Source organism: Neomonachus schauinslandi, chromosome 7 (assembly GCF_002201575.2).
Source record: "Neomonachus schauinslandi chromosome 7, ASM220157v2, whole genome shotgun sequence".
Lineage (NCBI taxonomy): Eukaryota > Metazoa > Chordata > Mammalia > Carnivora > Phocidae > Neomonachus > Neomonachus schauinslandi.
This window is the reverse complement of record NC_058409.1, coordinates 38,206,738-38,222,050: the sequence shown is the minus strand read 5'-3', so window position 1 is coordinate 38,222,050 and position 15,313 is coordinate 38,206,738. Positions and strand designations below refer to the sequence as shown.

The 15,313-nt window shown below is 33.7% G+C and overlaps 1 protein-coding gene across 1 annotated transcript in view; it reads right to left on the bottom strand.

Moving 5' to 3' along the window:
* Positions 1-15,313, bottom strand: part of MTREX (Mtr4 exosome RNA helicase) — a 113,801-nt gene that overhangs the window by 79,279 nt on the left and 19,209 nt on the right. The window contains exons 6-13 of the mRNA XM_044916769.1: positions 11,173-11,347; positions 10,000-10,090; positions 8,224-8,348; positions 7,042-7,140; positions 6,298-6,400; positions 4,720-4,851; positions 2,831-2,910; positions 951-1,061 (exon numbers count right to left, since the gene is read on the bottom strand). Coding sequence (XP_044772704.1) covers positions 951-1,061; positions 2,831-2,910; positions 4,720-4,851; positions 6,298-6,400; positions 7,042-7,140; positions 8,224-8,348; positions 10,000-10,090; positions 11,173-11,347 — 916 coding nt within the window. The remainder of the gene's footprint in view (positions 1-950; positions 1,062-2,830; positions 2,911-4,719; positions 4,852-6,297; positions 6,401-7,041; positions 7,141-8,223; positions 8,349-9,999; positions 10,091-11,172; positions 11,348-15,313) is intronic.

The following is a 15,313-nucleotide window of genomic DNA, read 5'->3' as shown; positions in this document are numbered from 1 at the left end:
AAGTCAAGTATTATTTGTATGTTTGCGAGTGGGTATTCCTGAGAAGTGAAGAGGAATGATGGTCTTTCATTTTTTACTTTATTTACAATTGTTCTCTTTGTCTTTTACCACCACCAAGTATCACTTAAATTTTTAAGAAAAGATTCTTTAAAATGAGCCTCAACAGTAATCTGACGAAATTGGGCGCGTTCAGGGTGGTATGGCCATAGACGAGCCTCAACAGTAATCTATAAAGGAACATCAAGAGGGCCTTACCAGGACCTAGGTAGAAATAGTGACCAGTTCTTGATCTAAAATATCTCAAGTTTGTTCTTTAAAGTGAGTAAATTTCTTTTAAATATTCTATTTAGTGCTCAGATTCTCATAATATCTGATTTTTAAAATTCTAACCTGATTTTTAAACATAAAATCATTTGTAAATCATATATAGGCTTATAACTACATTTTGAAGTAGTTTCCCATTTTTAATACCCCATTTCTGGGTACAGACATCAACATAAGCTTTAAAATTAAATTAGACTCTCTGTGGTTTAAATTAGCACATCCTAAAAAATGCTCTTTTATAACTACCGGCAATTCTCCTTGTCTTCTCTAATCGTTTTAATCTGTATACAGACAGGAGTCCACTCAGAATCAACTCCACTTTTGAAAATTAAACAGCACCTTCTGCAAAATTCCACACTGTACAGTGTTACCATTTCTTACTTTAACTACAGGAAAGGAACCCAATGATATTTTACCTACAGCCCAAAATGTATGAAGTATAACACGATACATAAAAATCAACTTGTTGGGGCACCTAGCTGGCTCAGTCAATAAAACATGCACCTCTTAATCTCAGGGTTATGAGTTCACAGCCCATGTTGGGTGTGGAGCCTCCTTTAAAAAAAATAATAATTTTCAAACTATTCATACAACACAATTTTAAGGCATAATAAATAAAATCATACCTTTATCAATCCTTCAGAAAAGAGAATTTCTATAGTTTCTTTCAAAATAGGAAGTAAACCACCATGGTGAATACCAATCCCTCGCTTCAAAAGAGGAAGTACATGTTCAACCTGTGATTGAAATATTGTTTATTTTTCAGTGATGTACAGAAAAGGGAAAGAGAAAATGTTAAACTAACCAAACCAAGAAAAATAGGCAATAAAAAGCTGTTTAAAGAAATGTTATGGGCGCCTGGGTGGCTCAGTTGGTTAAGCGACTGCCTTCGGCTCAGGTCATGATCCTGGAGTCCCAGGATCGAGTCCCGCATCGGGCTCCCTGCTTGGCAGGGAGTCTGCTTCTCCCTCTGACCCTCCTCCCTCTCATGCTCTCTGTCTCTCATTCTCTCTCTCTCAAATAAATAAATAAATAAAATCTTTAAAAAAAAAAAAAAGAAATGTTATAACTTTTCCAGAATAAAAGCAAAAACCAAACCCATATTCCCACAGATTATTAAACTCAAAACTCAAAATAATTCTGTCCTAGCTTTCCTTAATATGATATACTTTAAATAATAAAATTCATATATGCACTGCTGCCTCATTCAAATTCTCCAGCATCACTTCATCTCCCCAAATACAAATAGAAATGAGGGCAAAGTATGCATCTACACAAAATAAACTTAATACTAGCCAGCTCCAACTAAAAACAAATAAGTATAAAGCATACGTCACATAAATATGTACTTCATCTAAAAACAAATGAATTACTAAGGAATTCATCCTCATTAACACATTATCAAATGCCATTACATGTCTACTATTAGAACTGTGCTAGGATAACAAAGATGTATAAAGACATGCCTTAGCCCTCAAATATTAATAATTCAGCTGGAAAGAAAAATTATAAGAAAATCTTCCAAGTTAAATAGTATTTTAAACACTGAGAAACATGCTGTTGCATTTTTATCATAAATCCTTTATATATCAGAGTAATCATTTGTAAGCAGAGTATAACCTCCCACTTCCTTTTCACAAAACAGAATTTTCACGTCTTAGGTCACTACAGTAGTTTTCAGGTTTGGATGCACATTAGAATCATCTGGAGAGCTTTTGAAAGATTCTAATGACCACAATACACACCTGACCAATTAAATCAGAACCTCTGGGAGTGGTACCCAGTCATCAGTATATTTTAGAAATCCCCAAGCAATTCCAAAAGTCGAAGGAAAAATTCTCTGGATTAAAAGCAGAGTAGACATTAAATTCCTCACTAAACACATGATTTTCATTAGGTATTCTGTTTGGTAGACTTATGAATTAAATTTAGTGACTTTGGGGTGCCTGGGTGGTTCCGACAGTTGAGCGTCTGACTTCTTTTTTTCAAAGATTTTATTTATTTATTTGAGAGAGAGGGAGAGAGAGCACAAGCAGGGGGAAAGGGCAGAGGGAGAGAGATAAGCAGATTCTCCACTGAGCAGGTAGCCTGACATGGGACTAGATCCCAGGACCCTGTGTCGGGTGCTGAGCGTGGAGCCTGCTTGGGGTTCTTTGTCTCCCTCTCCCTCTGCCCCTCCCCTGCTCACACACACTCTCTCGGAAAAAAAAAAAAAAAAGAAATTTAGTGACTTAAAATTAGTAATTTTGTAGTATTAGGAACAGAAGCAGTAATTTCCAGACCATGTTAGCTTTCAGAGAAGAATTCCCTTAGGCAGCACATCTTTCCTCTTGTCACCTTTTCAGAAATTTAAAAAATAAATCAAGGTATCATTTTAGTGTACAATGCAACATATTTATTGCAGTGTGTAAACAATGCAATATATAGTAACGAAACCAAGAAATGCAAAGTAAAAATATGCTATCACACTTAATATCCACATTTTACTTAGTGACACTAAACAAACCTGAGGGAGTTTTTTATCTTCATCAGACAAGCAGTCAATGGCATTACTGAATACTTCTTCAACCATCTTCTTTTCTTCATCTAAGAAAAAATTCAAGGGTACATAAATACCTAAGTGAATCAGTGATACCAAGCTTCACAGATTGCAAAGAATGTAAGTTTATAAAGAATAACAGTAGAGTTAGTATTTAAAACAGAAAGCAAAATAGATAAAAATTACTGTTTAATAAAATTCACTGCCTTTCAAAACATATCTAACAGAATTCATCCATGAATAAAAGTATTATCTTATAAAATTAACAAAAACTATACTAAGTGCCGTACATCTAACAATTACAGATCACAGGGATAATTTTTATCCATTATTGAGGAAAGTGAGATTTATAGCAAATAATGGAGGCTGCTATTAACTGTTAGAGGAGCAATGTCAAACAAAGCCTATGTTCTTAACTATTATACTGCCTTCTTGTATAACGTCTAATTAAATTACAGGTAGTCGATAAATATTTGTTCAATTAATCAATATATGACCTTGTAACATTAAGCAAATGCAGCACTGGTAATTAAACTTTTTTTTTTTTTTTTAAGATTTTATTTATTTACTTGACAGAGAGAGACAGCGAGAGAGGGAACGCAAGCAGGGGGAGTGGGAGAGGGAGAAGCAGGCTCCCCGCCGAGCAGGGAGCCTGATGCGGGGCTCGATCTCAGGACCCTGGGATCATGACCTGAGCCGAAGGCAGACGCTTAACGACTGAGCCACCCAGGCGCCCCATGCAGCACTGGTAGTTATAAGGAAACATGTCTAAGCAGAGCAATTCACTCAATTAAAAAACAAAATATTACTAACTTTAGGAGTTTATGTGGAGTATCTGTTTTTACTTTGCCCATGGATAAGTAAAAAGTAGCTCTAAAATGCATGGGTTTAATTCTGTGCCTTGATAATGAAACCAACACAACTGACATTTGATTTTGGATGACTGAGGATATTATTTACTTCTCATTATACAGAATTACATACATAAAAAGATAAACTGAATAATAAATGGGTATAATATAATAAAGTATGCCGATTTTAAAAAAAATAAAATAAAAAAATAAAGTATGCCGAATTTTTGGATAGGCTAGGCTACTATCTAGCTGTGAGTTACACTCACAGATAATATGTGGGAAAAATTTATTAATTTAATACAAATTATCTTACTTTATTTAAAAGGTTATACCACAATTAGGTAAAGGGCAGGTCTTCCTGGTTTGGATTTTTAGAAAAATGAAGTATAGTACTTTCTATACAGAAAGTGATCTGACCAAGTAACCTAGCCTTAAGTCGTCACACAGAGAGCCACAGTAATAAAGGCAGTAACAAAGGAGCTTATGGCAATAAAGTACAAGAGGGTATAATCCTAATATTTTTCAGTAGGGATCTTCGGATTTTACACAAAGCAATGTACTTATACCTTCCAATAAAACAATAGGAAGGGCGCCTGGGTGGCTCAGTCGTTAAGCGTCTGCCTTCGGCTCAGGTCATGATCCCAGGGTCCTGGGATCGAGCCCCGCATCGGGCTCCCTGCTTGGCGGAAAGCCTGCTTCTCCCTCTCCCGCTCCCCCTGCTTGTGTCCCCTCTCTCGCTGTGTCTCTCTCTCTGTCAAATAAATAAATAAATAAATAAATAAATAAATAAATAAAATAAAAAATAAAAGGAAAAGAAGGAAATGATAAAACAAGGTCCTAAAACTTTTACAAATGTAATGAGTACATTACTGTAACTGTAATGTGAACTACATATCCTAGCAATACATAATAGATTAATTACAACAGATTAATCTTCTAACTAAAAATATATTTATATTTATTTTCATATAACATTAAAACTATATTGAAATTATATAGTACCTGTGTTAAAATCTAATTTGGTCATCTGAAGTGCATAGGCTTCACAGTCCTTTTTACTGAAACTGAAAATAATTACAGGTTGAAAATTTCTTTCCATAATCATCTTCACAATCTTGAACACATTCGATGGTCCTGCAAAAACAATATATAAACCATACCCAAAAATTAAAAAAAAAAAAAACAAAAAACCATACCCAAAAATTAACTCAAAATGGATTATAGACCTAAATATAAAAATCTTTAACTATAAAACTCTTAAAAACTATAGAAGAATAAATCTCCATGATTTGTTATTAGACAAAGTATTCTTAGGTATGATACCAAAAGCACAAGCAACAAAAAGAAAAAAAAAATCAGATAAACTGGATTTCATCAAAATTAAAAACTTTGGTACTTCAATAGACACCAACAATAAAGGGAAAAGACAACCTTTATCCACAGAATGGGAAAAAGGTAAGGGTCTACTATTCAGAGTATAGGAAGAATTCTTACAACTCAACAACAACAAAAAAAAGACAATTTCATTTTTAAATGGGGAAAAGATTTGAATAAGTATTTCTCCCAATAAGATACACAAATGGTCAATAAGCACATGAAAAGATACATCACTAGCCATGAGAAAACTGTAAATCAAAACCACACTGAGATACCGGTTCATACCACTAGGATGACTATATTCAAAGAGACAGATTACAGTGAGTATTGGCAAGGATGTGGAGGAAATGGAAATTTCATACCCTTCTGATGGGAATGTAAAATGGAACTGCCACTTTGGAAAATAATCTGGCAGTTATTCAAAAGTTTAAACATAGAAATACCATGACTCAGCAGTTCCAAAGCTAGGTATACATTCAATGAGAAAAGAAAACATACGTTTACATAAAAAGTGGCAGAATACAAATATTTACCACAGCATCATTCACAAGAATCAAAAAAGAGAAATAACCCAAATGTTCAATAACTAATGAATGGATAAATGTGATACATTCATTTAATAGAACATTATTTGATTATGAAAGGAATTAAGTACTAACACATGCTTTAACATGGATGAACCCTGAAAACATGCTAAGTGAAAGAAGCCAGTTGCTAAAGACCACACAAATTATGATTCCATTTATATGAAACATTCAGATAAGGAAAATAGAGACAGAAGGTAGATTAGTGATTGTATAATGCTGAGGGGCAGGGGAAGAGGTTAGGAGAAATGAAGACTAACTGCTAGTGGGTAAAGGATTTCTTTTTGAGTTGATGCAAATGTTCTGGAATTAGAGAGTAGTTGCACAAGTTTGTGGAATACACTAAAATACACTGAATTATACACTTAAAATGGTAATTTTTATGGTATATGAATTATATCTCAAAAAAAATTGTGGTGATGGTTGCATAATTCTGTTAATATAGTAATAACCATTAAATTGTATACTTTAATGGATAAATTGTATAGTACATGAATTATATCTCAACCAATGTCATATATGAAAAAGAAATAAACCTTTATTTATCCAATTTTATCTTATATTATCTAGAGCTTTATATACCTTCTTGAGGGGAAAAGTGAACAAAGTTCCACATTACCTTTTGTTCCTCCTTTCCGCCCCTTCTGATCTCCTTTTGCCAAATCACCAGCATCTCGAAGTACTTGCATTGCAGTATTAAAATTATCTTCTCTGAAGTCACCCTGGAATCAGATATTTTTCTATGTAACCTAATATTTAACCACAATCCAAACATTTTTCATACCTCAAAACAAAGCTTCCTCAAAATAAAAATAATGTGATAATTGTTACAAAGGTCATTGAAATAGTTAAAAAATGTGTATAATAGGTAATAAAAGGTAGAGATATTAAAACTGGGAAAAGCAAAACATAAGATATCTGAAACATGTCCCAAGTACCTATTCTTCAGGCATTTTAAAACACAAGAAAAGAAGAAGGAAAAAAAAAAAAAACTGGGAAAGAAGAAAAATCTTAATTTATGCATAAGAAAAAACAAGTTTTAAATATAATTTCTGAAATAAAAATACACACAAGCCCAATAATTCTGGACCATAAAACTACTTAAGAAAAAAAAATGGACTTCTACCATTCTACTTCAGTTTCAGGAAAAATAGGTATGAACAACTAAGGATGACATTATAAGGTAAGAACCACAGTTAGTCCCGGTGATGGCTATTAAGGAGGGCACATATTACAATGAGCACTGGGTGTTATACGCAAATAATGAACCATGGAACACTACATCAAAAACAAATGAAGTACTATATGGTAACTAACATAACATAAAACAAAAATAAATAAATAATCACAATTACTCCCTTACATTTTCATCAACCACAAGGTGCAGGCCATCTCCCCCTGCTGGAAAAATGTAGTGCTGCAATGGAGTGGGCCGATAATCTGTGTAAATTACATGACAAGGCTGTAAAAAAAAAAAAGAAGAAAAACACAATTAAACACATAATTTTATTTCTTCAAAATAATACTGTGTATTTAACCTACCTAAAAGACCTTGGGGAAATAAACTTTTGAATTCAACATTTCAAAAACAGAAAAACTAAAAATTTTTAAAAACCAGGCAAGAGAAAAATGTGGAAAAATTATGTCTATCGAATTATACTACCATCTATTCAATTTTATCAATTCCCTAATCAGGGCCAAATACATGATGTGAGTTTCAATAGTGATCTTGGATTCATACCCTAGAACTGTGATGCCATAATTAAAGAAGATGCCTGTTCCTACACAGCAGTAGTATGGTAATACAGAATGCTCCCTCAAGTAAAATGGGATTTTTTTGCCCCACAAAGGGTTTTCAAAGCTTTACTAAATCAGCAGGTTGATCTAGCTCCTCCAGAAGATCAAATAGGTTTCTATCCTACAGAAGCAACATAGATGTTACAAAAATGCCATCGGAGAGCTTATAAACAGATAACGGTTTGTAAGAATACCGGTATAAAGGAAAAATAAGGGCAGGAAAATAAAACCAAGAATAAGTTTAGTACAAATGAACAAATGCTTGTTATGACGTGCTATGCTGCTGCTAAAGTTGGACTACAAAAACAAAAGGGAAACACAGTCAGTAAAAAGGCTGACTGTGTTAACGTAAGAAGAATCAAATCACATGCTCAGGAGATGTACAGCATTTTCCTGGTACTGAGGTCTTAGAGAAATTCTCTATTATAAGGCCTCATTCTACGAGGAAATGCAGTAGTTTCCAAACCTGGCAAAGCATCAGGATCAACTTAGGAGCTCTTAAAAGTTAGCTCTTACAAGCCCCTACTCTCAGAGATGTTGATATATTGGGTTTTAAGATGGCGCTCAGAAATACACACGTCTAAAAAGCTAATCAGGTGATTCTGATAAGCTTGCACTTGATGTGAGAAGTAGTTTCACATTAAAATGTCTTCTTAATTCTAGGTGGCATCAAGAACAAAGTATAAAATATAGTAAAGCCAACTTATAATATTTTAAATATTGAAGACATCAAAAAGAAAGAAAATACCTGCTTATGTAAATGGCAAATCCATTCAGCAAACTGTCGGGCATTTGGAATAGTAGCCGAAAGAAACACATAGTGGACATTGTCAGGAAGCAAAATAATAGTTTCTTCCCATACAACACCACGCTCTGGGGAGAAAAAAAAAAAAAATATATATATATATATATACACACACACACACACACACACACCTTGGAATTCAGGGTCACTTTATTAACAAGTAATCTAAAATTATTATCTCTCAAGCTCAATAATTAGAAATGCAGACCACTTTACACAAAGATATTTTTAGCCATAGACCCTCAATGAAAACTACTTTAATTCCTACCATGAATTTATCCAATAGATACTAGACTAAACCACTAATATACTCTGAAACAATAGCCTGCAAAGAGCAGCTCCAGACTGAATACTACTCACACAGCAAAACAAGAGTCCCATGACAATGTAAATAGTATTTCCAACTCACTTTGAGAAACAAAAGTTAATGGCTTGTAAAAAGTTACAGAAACAAAATTTAAAGACACACATTACTATACCATATAGCATCTTTCAGCCAAATTACCCTCATGATTTCTAGACATGAAAGATAGATTTGATGAGCAGCAAAACTATGCCAGTTTTTATTTAAATGGAAAAAACTAGAAAAATCAATTGGAGAGTTTCCCCCTAAAATAAAAAATCAATACAGGATTCCTGATTTTAAAACCAAAAGAGCTCCAGTCAGAATTTTATGAATTTGAAAGGGGTGAAATATTTAAAGGGTAAATGATTTCATAAATTATTATTACTTTCACTATAAACAGGTTAATTCAGTGCTTTAGTTTAAATAAAAACTGAGTTTTGGGGTGCCTGGGTGGCTCAGTTGTTAAGCATCTGCCTTCGGCTCAGGTCATGATCCCAGGGTCCTGGGATCGAGCCCCACATTGGGCTCCCTGCTCGGCAGGAAGCCTGCTTCTCCCTCTCCCACTCCCCCTGCTTGTGTTCCCTCTCTCACTGTCACTTTCTCTGTGTCAAATAAATAAAATCTTTAAAAAAGTAAAATAAATAAATAAATAAAAACTGAGTTTTAAGTGTGTACATGTTAAACATTTAACTTTTAAATGTTAACATTAGTCTTCCCAGGTCCACTCAAAATTCCAAGTATACTTACTTTTGCTTACAGTAGTGAAGTAGCTCAAGTAAAAGGCTATTTTTTTCTCATTTGTATTTCATAATCCCTATTTCATATATATTTTTTTTACCATAAACCTACATTTCTGAGTTTTTAAAAACTAAAATACTAATAAAAATCAAGTTAACTCTAAGCTAAAAGCTTTAAAAATTTAACACTTATTTTGGAAAGTTCTCTATTAAAAGCAAACTAGCTTTAGGGTGCCTGGATGGCTCAGCTGGTTAACCGTCTGCCTTGGGCTCAGGTCATTACCTCCGGTCCCAGGTCAAGCCCAGCATCAGGCTCCCTGCTTAGCTCTTCCTCTCCCTCTGTCCCTCTACCCTGCTCGCTCATGCTCTCTCTCTCTCTTCCAAATAATAAATAAAAATCTTTATTATTTTTTTATTCCAAATAATAAATAAAAATCTTTATTTGTATTTTCTCACCCAGAGTTACTATTTAAAAAGCTGCAGTTAAATGAGATGATATAGTTTCCCACAATTTAGTTTACCAGAACTCTAGCCACATGAATAGTGAAAGCAAAATTTAACAACTACTTACTCAAAATTCCTAATGCCCTTAAGGAAAATATATGGCACACATCTCAGCAACACAGCAGAACATACCTGAATCTCTCATGTAATGAATTTCATCAAATACGACCCACGCTACTTCTCGCATAACTTCAGAACCTCTGTACAGCATGCTTCTCAAAATCTAAAAAAACATAAAACAATTGAGCAAAATTTTGACACAACAAAAGTTCTTTTTGACGAGGAATTTTGGAAATGCTTTAATGGAGACATTAAAATAATTTAGGTTACTTCTCTTACATGTATCTCATAAATCAAATAATACTCCTTTTCTCATAAAACCAAAATAAATGACTTCTCAACAGTTAGTAATCAGGTGCAACTCATGGGGAGAATTATCACCCCATCTGCATATATCTTAAGTATGAAGCCACTTCATTATACATGTAACACTCATTACAAGATCCACACTATCTAGGATATGAGAGTAACTTATCTCCTATTCAACATTTGGTACTTTATACTGTTTACTGAATTTTTTCTACTTCATCACAACATGGATATTTTCTGGCAACCAGTATCCTGATTTTTTAATTAAAGAAAATCTTCCACACATGGAAAAAAGTTTTGGGAATGGAAACTTACTTTGGGCACCAAAATGAAAAGTGAGCAATGCTTTTGGCTAGCTCTGCAGGCCAGAAGTTAATTTATGCTCTCTACAGTACCATATCCATGTAAAATGCAGGGATATAATTCAAGAATGTATAAAAGTACTTGGTATAGCCAAGATGGCTACTTGTGTTCAAAACACAAGATGATATAAGTATGTAAGTTTTAAGTAAAACCTAATTATGACTATGGGAAGAAGCTTAACTTAGCTGAACATTTTTTAAAAAGTTATTTGTGTATTTATATCAACTAAAATGCAAAAATAAAAAATCAAATGAAAGGAAAGCCACTACTTATATTAAACTGTATGCAAAACTGTCAATGTATTTCCATGTCACTGACAATAAGCCTTTAAAAATATTTGGTGAAAAAATTCTACGTCATATGACAAGTAATAGGATTAATAATTTACAACTAAATTTATATAATTACTAAAACCTTTTAAGATGAACTTTTCTAGTAAATCTACTAGGAAAATAAAGTATTACATTTTATCTATATAGAGCAACTGATAAAGCATCATATGTTCTAATTGAAGATATATTAATTAAATTAAAATTAAAAGGGAAAAACTGGATGAAGCACCATATAAATTACCTCTGTGGTCATAACAAGACAAGATGCTGTAGGATTAATAGTAACATCTCCAGTCATCAAGCCAACATCTTGAAATTCTTCATACATTTCCCGGTATTTCTGGTTACTCAGAGCCTTAATTGGGCTGGTAAATATTACACGCTGTTTTTCCCTTAAGGCCAATGCAATGGCATACCTAAAAATGTGAAAGCAAATAAGAATAAAGCATTCAAAACCTTTTCTTTAAAGTACGTAAATTTTAAAATTCTATTAATATAGAAATTATGTCCCAACTTCCCCTAATATCTTAAATGGACTTAGCAGAACATTAACATCTTGTTCTATTTACTAATGACAAACTATTAAAGTAATAATTATTCTAATAAATATGAAGTGTAGTGGTCTAAATAAACAAAAATATTTAACTGTGGTCTATTGGAATTAATGTACTTAATTGCTAATACCAATAAGTTACTAATGGTTACCCTATTTCTTGGAAGTAAAACACTTTTTCTATAAATGGGCCTCCAAAAGTTGAGAGCCTCTGCCTGTCAGTTTATACATATATAAACAATTAGCAAACACTGGAAAATGAAGTTTTGTTCTTCTGAGTTTTAAAAATAAGTTCATCCGTATGTATTCTTTCCCCACATGCAATAATTATCAAATCATTCCTTGCCGGGGAATTATGATGGGTTCTAATTTTGGAAAAGTTCTTCCATAGCTATTAACAAAATGCAATATAGTTTTGTTTTTTTAAGGAAAATTCTATTAAGTATTTAAATAAAGACCATGAAATGATAACTAAGGTTAGCACTGTAGTAGAGTCTCCTTGTTTAAAATATAATTCTGGCCCACAACAGACTCATAACCTATTTGGGGAAATAAAAATAATATTCATCACAGCTGTATAACCATATTCCCCAAATAGTGAAATAAACAAATAATTAAAAGTATCCAAACATGATCAAATACATAGTTTAAGAGAGATATGAAACAGAAAAGGATACAGAGATGCTACAATATATTATCTAAACTGTCCACTTTTGAACAAAAAATTAGAAGATACAAAAAGAAACAGGGAAGAATGATCCATACTTAGGAAAAAAAGCAGTCATGAGAAACTAATTCTTAGTGGGTACAGATGTTGGACTCTGAGTAGACAAAGACTTGAATGCAGCTATTAGAAATGTGCAAAAAAAATGGAAGGAAGGCATGTTCTAAGAATGAGAAGAAATAGAGGGTAATTATTCAACAAACAGGCCATCGCAACAGAGAGGCCGAAACTATGACATAAATAAATGAAAACACTACAGATGAAAAGTATAACTAAAATGAAGAATTCACTAGATGGGCTCAAGAGCAGATTTGAGATGACAGAACAGTGTCAGTAAATATGACGACAGATCAACAAAAATGATCAAATCTAAAGAAAGAAAGATACAGAAGAAAAAAACAGAGAACCTCAAGTGTCCCAGTGGAAGTTCCAAAGTGAGAAAAAAGTATCTGAAAAAATAACAATGAAAACTTCCTAAATTTGTTTTAAAAAGTATTAATCTACAGAATCACACCTAGAGACACCATCAAACTCTGAATAAAAAAGACAAACAGAAAGTCTTCAAAGCAGCAAGAAAACATTAAACACTGGGAAACATTCAAAGACCCAAATCAAAGTTTTAGAGACGAAAAATGCAATGTCTGGGGTGCCTGGGTGGCTCAATCGTTAAGAGTCTACCTTTGGCTCAGGTCATGATCCCAGGGTCCTGGGATGGAGCCCCGCATCGGGCTCCCTGCTCGGCGGGAAGCCTGCTTCTCCCTCTCTCACTCCCCCTGCTTGTGTTCCCTCTCTCGCTGTGTCTCTGTCAAATAAATAAAATCTTTAAAAAAAAAAAAAAAGAAAAATGCAATGTCTGATTTGAAATACACTTGATAAAAATAAAATCAGATTAGACATTGCAGAAAAAAGATGAATAAACTTGAGGACCTATCAAGAAAAGCTGTCCAAAGTGAAAAAGAATCAACTCCAAAAAATAATAAGAAATAGAGTATAAGTGGGCTGTGAGACAAACTAAAGTGGCATGATAGAAGTGAAGTCCCCAACAAACTAGAAGGAATTATAAACATATAATTTATGTTTCAAATAAAAAATAGCTGAAAGTGGGGCGCCTGGGGGGCTCAGTCGTTAAGTGTTTGCCTTCGGCTCAGGTCATGGTCCCAGGGTCCTGGGATCGAGCCCGCACATGAGGCTCCCTGCTCAGCGGGAATCCTGCTTCTCCCTCTCCCACTCCCCCTGCTTGTGTTCCTTCTCTTGCTGTGTCTCTGTCAAATAAATAAATAAAATCTTAAAAAAAAAAAAATAGCTGGAAATACCCCAAATGTGATAAAAAACTATAATTAACACACAAATCTGAGAAGCCCAACAAACTCAAGCACAAGAAACATGAGAAGAACTCTAAGTCACATCATAATCAAACTGCTTCAAAAGAGTGATGAGATTAAAGACAGCCAAACATCCCATCAAAGCAATATGCAAAGAAGCAGGAAAATACTGACCTATAATAAAGGGAAAAGTCAATCAAAACAGATGAAGAAGTAACCCAGATGAAAAAAGCAGCAATAAGGAATTTAAACAGTTTATAACAGTAATCCATACGTTCAGGAAACTAGAAGAGGGACTCCTGAGCAGCTCAGTTGGTTAAGCATCTGACTTTGGTTCAGGTCATCATCTCAGGGTCCTGGGATCAAGCCCCACATCAGGCTCCCTGATTGGTGGGGAGTCTGCCTCTCTCTCCCTCTCCCACGCTCGTGCGCTCTCGCTCTCAAATTAAGAAAATTTCAAAACAAAAAACAAAAAAAAACCCCAAAACAAACAAACAAAAAAAACAAAGAAGCTAGAAGAAAGTTAAGTAGAAAGTAGAGGCATGGGAAATAAAAGATAAAAACCACACACACAAATGAACTTCTACCAAGGAAAACTATGGTATGAGATGAAAATGCAATGAATGGATTAATGACATAATAGACAATTAATGAAATGAAAGATACAGCATTAGAAAAGGCCCAAAATTAAACACACAAAAATGGAACATACTATCAGTGAATCATGAGACAACTATAAGTGGCCTAATATAATCCTAATTAGAGTCCTCAAAGAAGAGGTGCCATAGGGAGCAATGAAAAACAAACCCAAAGCACAAGAAACATGAAAAAAACTACACCAAGCCTCATCATAAACAAACTGCTTAAAACCACTGATAAAGATAAAATCTTGAAGTAGCCTTAAAGTATCTGCAGAGGAACAAGGTAAGGATGATAGTGGATTTCATCATAAACTATACAAGTCAAAAGGTACTTAAGAGAATTAGAATTCTATATTAAGTGCAACTATCTTTCAAAAATGAAGACAAAATAAAAGGTATTTTAGACATGCAGAAGTTGAAAGAATTTTTCATCAGATTTGTACTACCATAAAATGTAAAGGAGTTTCTTCAGAATCAAATAACATATCAAAACATACCAAATTATTTTGAAAACATATCAAAAGCATTTCCCAAATATACCAAATCAAACATAACAAAATCTATGTTGCAGCTACAGCAATATTAAACAAAAATTTATACCACTAAATGCCTGTATTAGTAAAAGAAAGGTCTCAAATCAGTGTCTTCACCTTTCCTCCCTAAAAAACTAGAAAAAGGAAGAGCAAATGAATCCCCCAAATCCAAATCTAAATCATAAAATAGAAAGTAAGAAAACAACAGAGAAAAATCAGTAAAACCAAAATCTTGTTCTTTGAGAAGATCAGTATGACTGGTAGACCTTTAGCAAACTAATCAGTAAAATATAGAGAACATTACACTGATACCAAAACCAGAAAAAGACATGACAATAAAACTATAGCCCAATACCCTTCATGAACATAGATACAAAAATTCTTAACACATTTTTAGAAGATCTAATCCAATAATATATCTACCAACAGGAACTTTTTTGGGGTTCCTAGATCCCACTGAAACATGGGGGTCTCCCCTACTCACACACCAAGCAATTCTTACTAGCAGGGTGTCTTGAGAATTCAATTAAATTCTGATACTCCCCAGAGATAGCATCAGATTATACAACTTAAGGGCTCAGTTTCTCAAAGACTGCCCTCCAGCCCCAA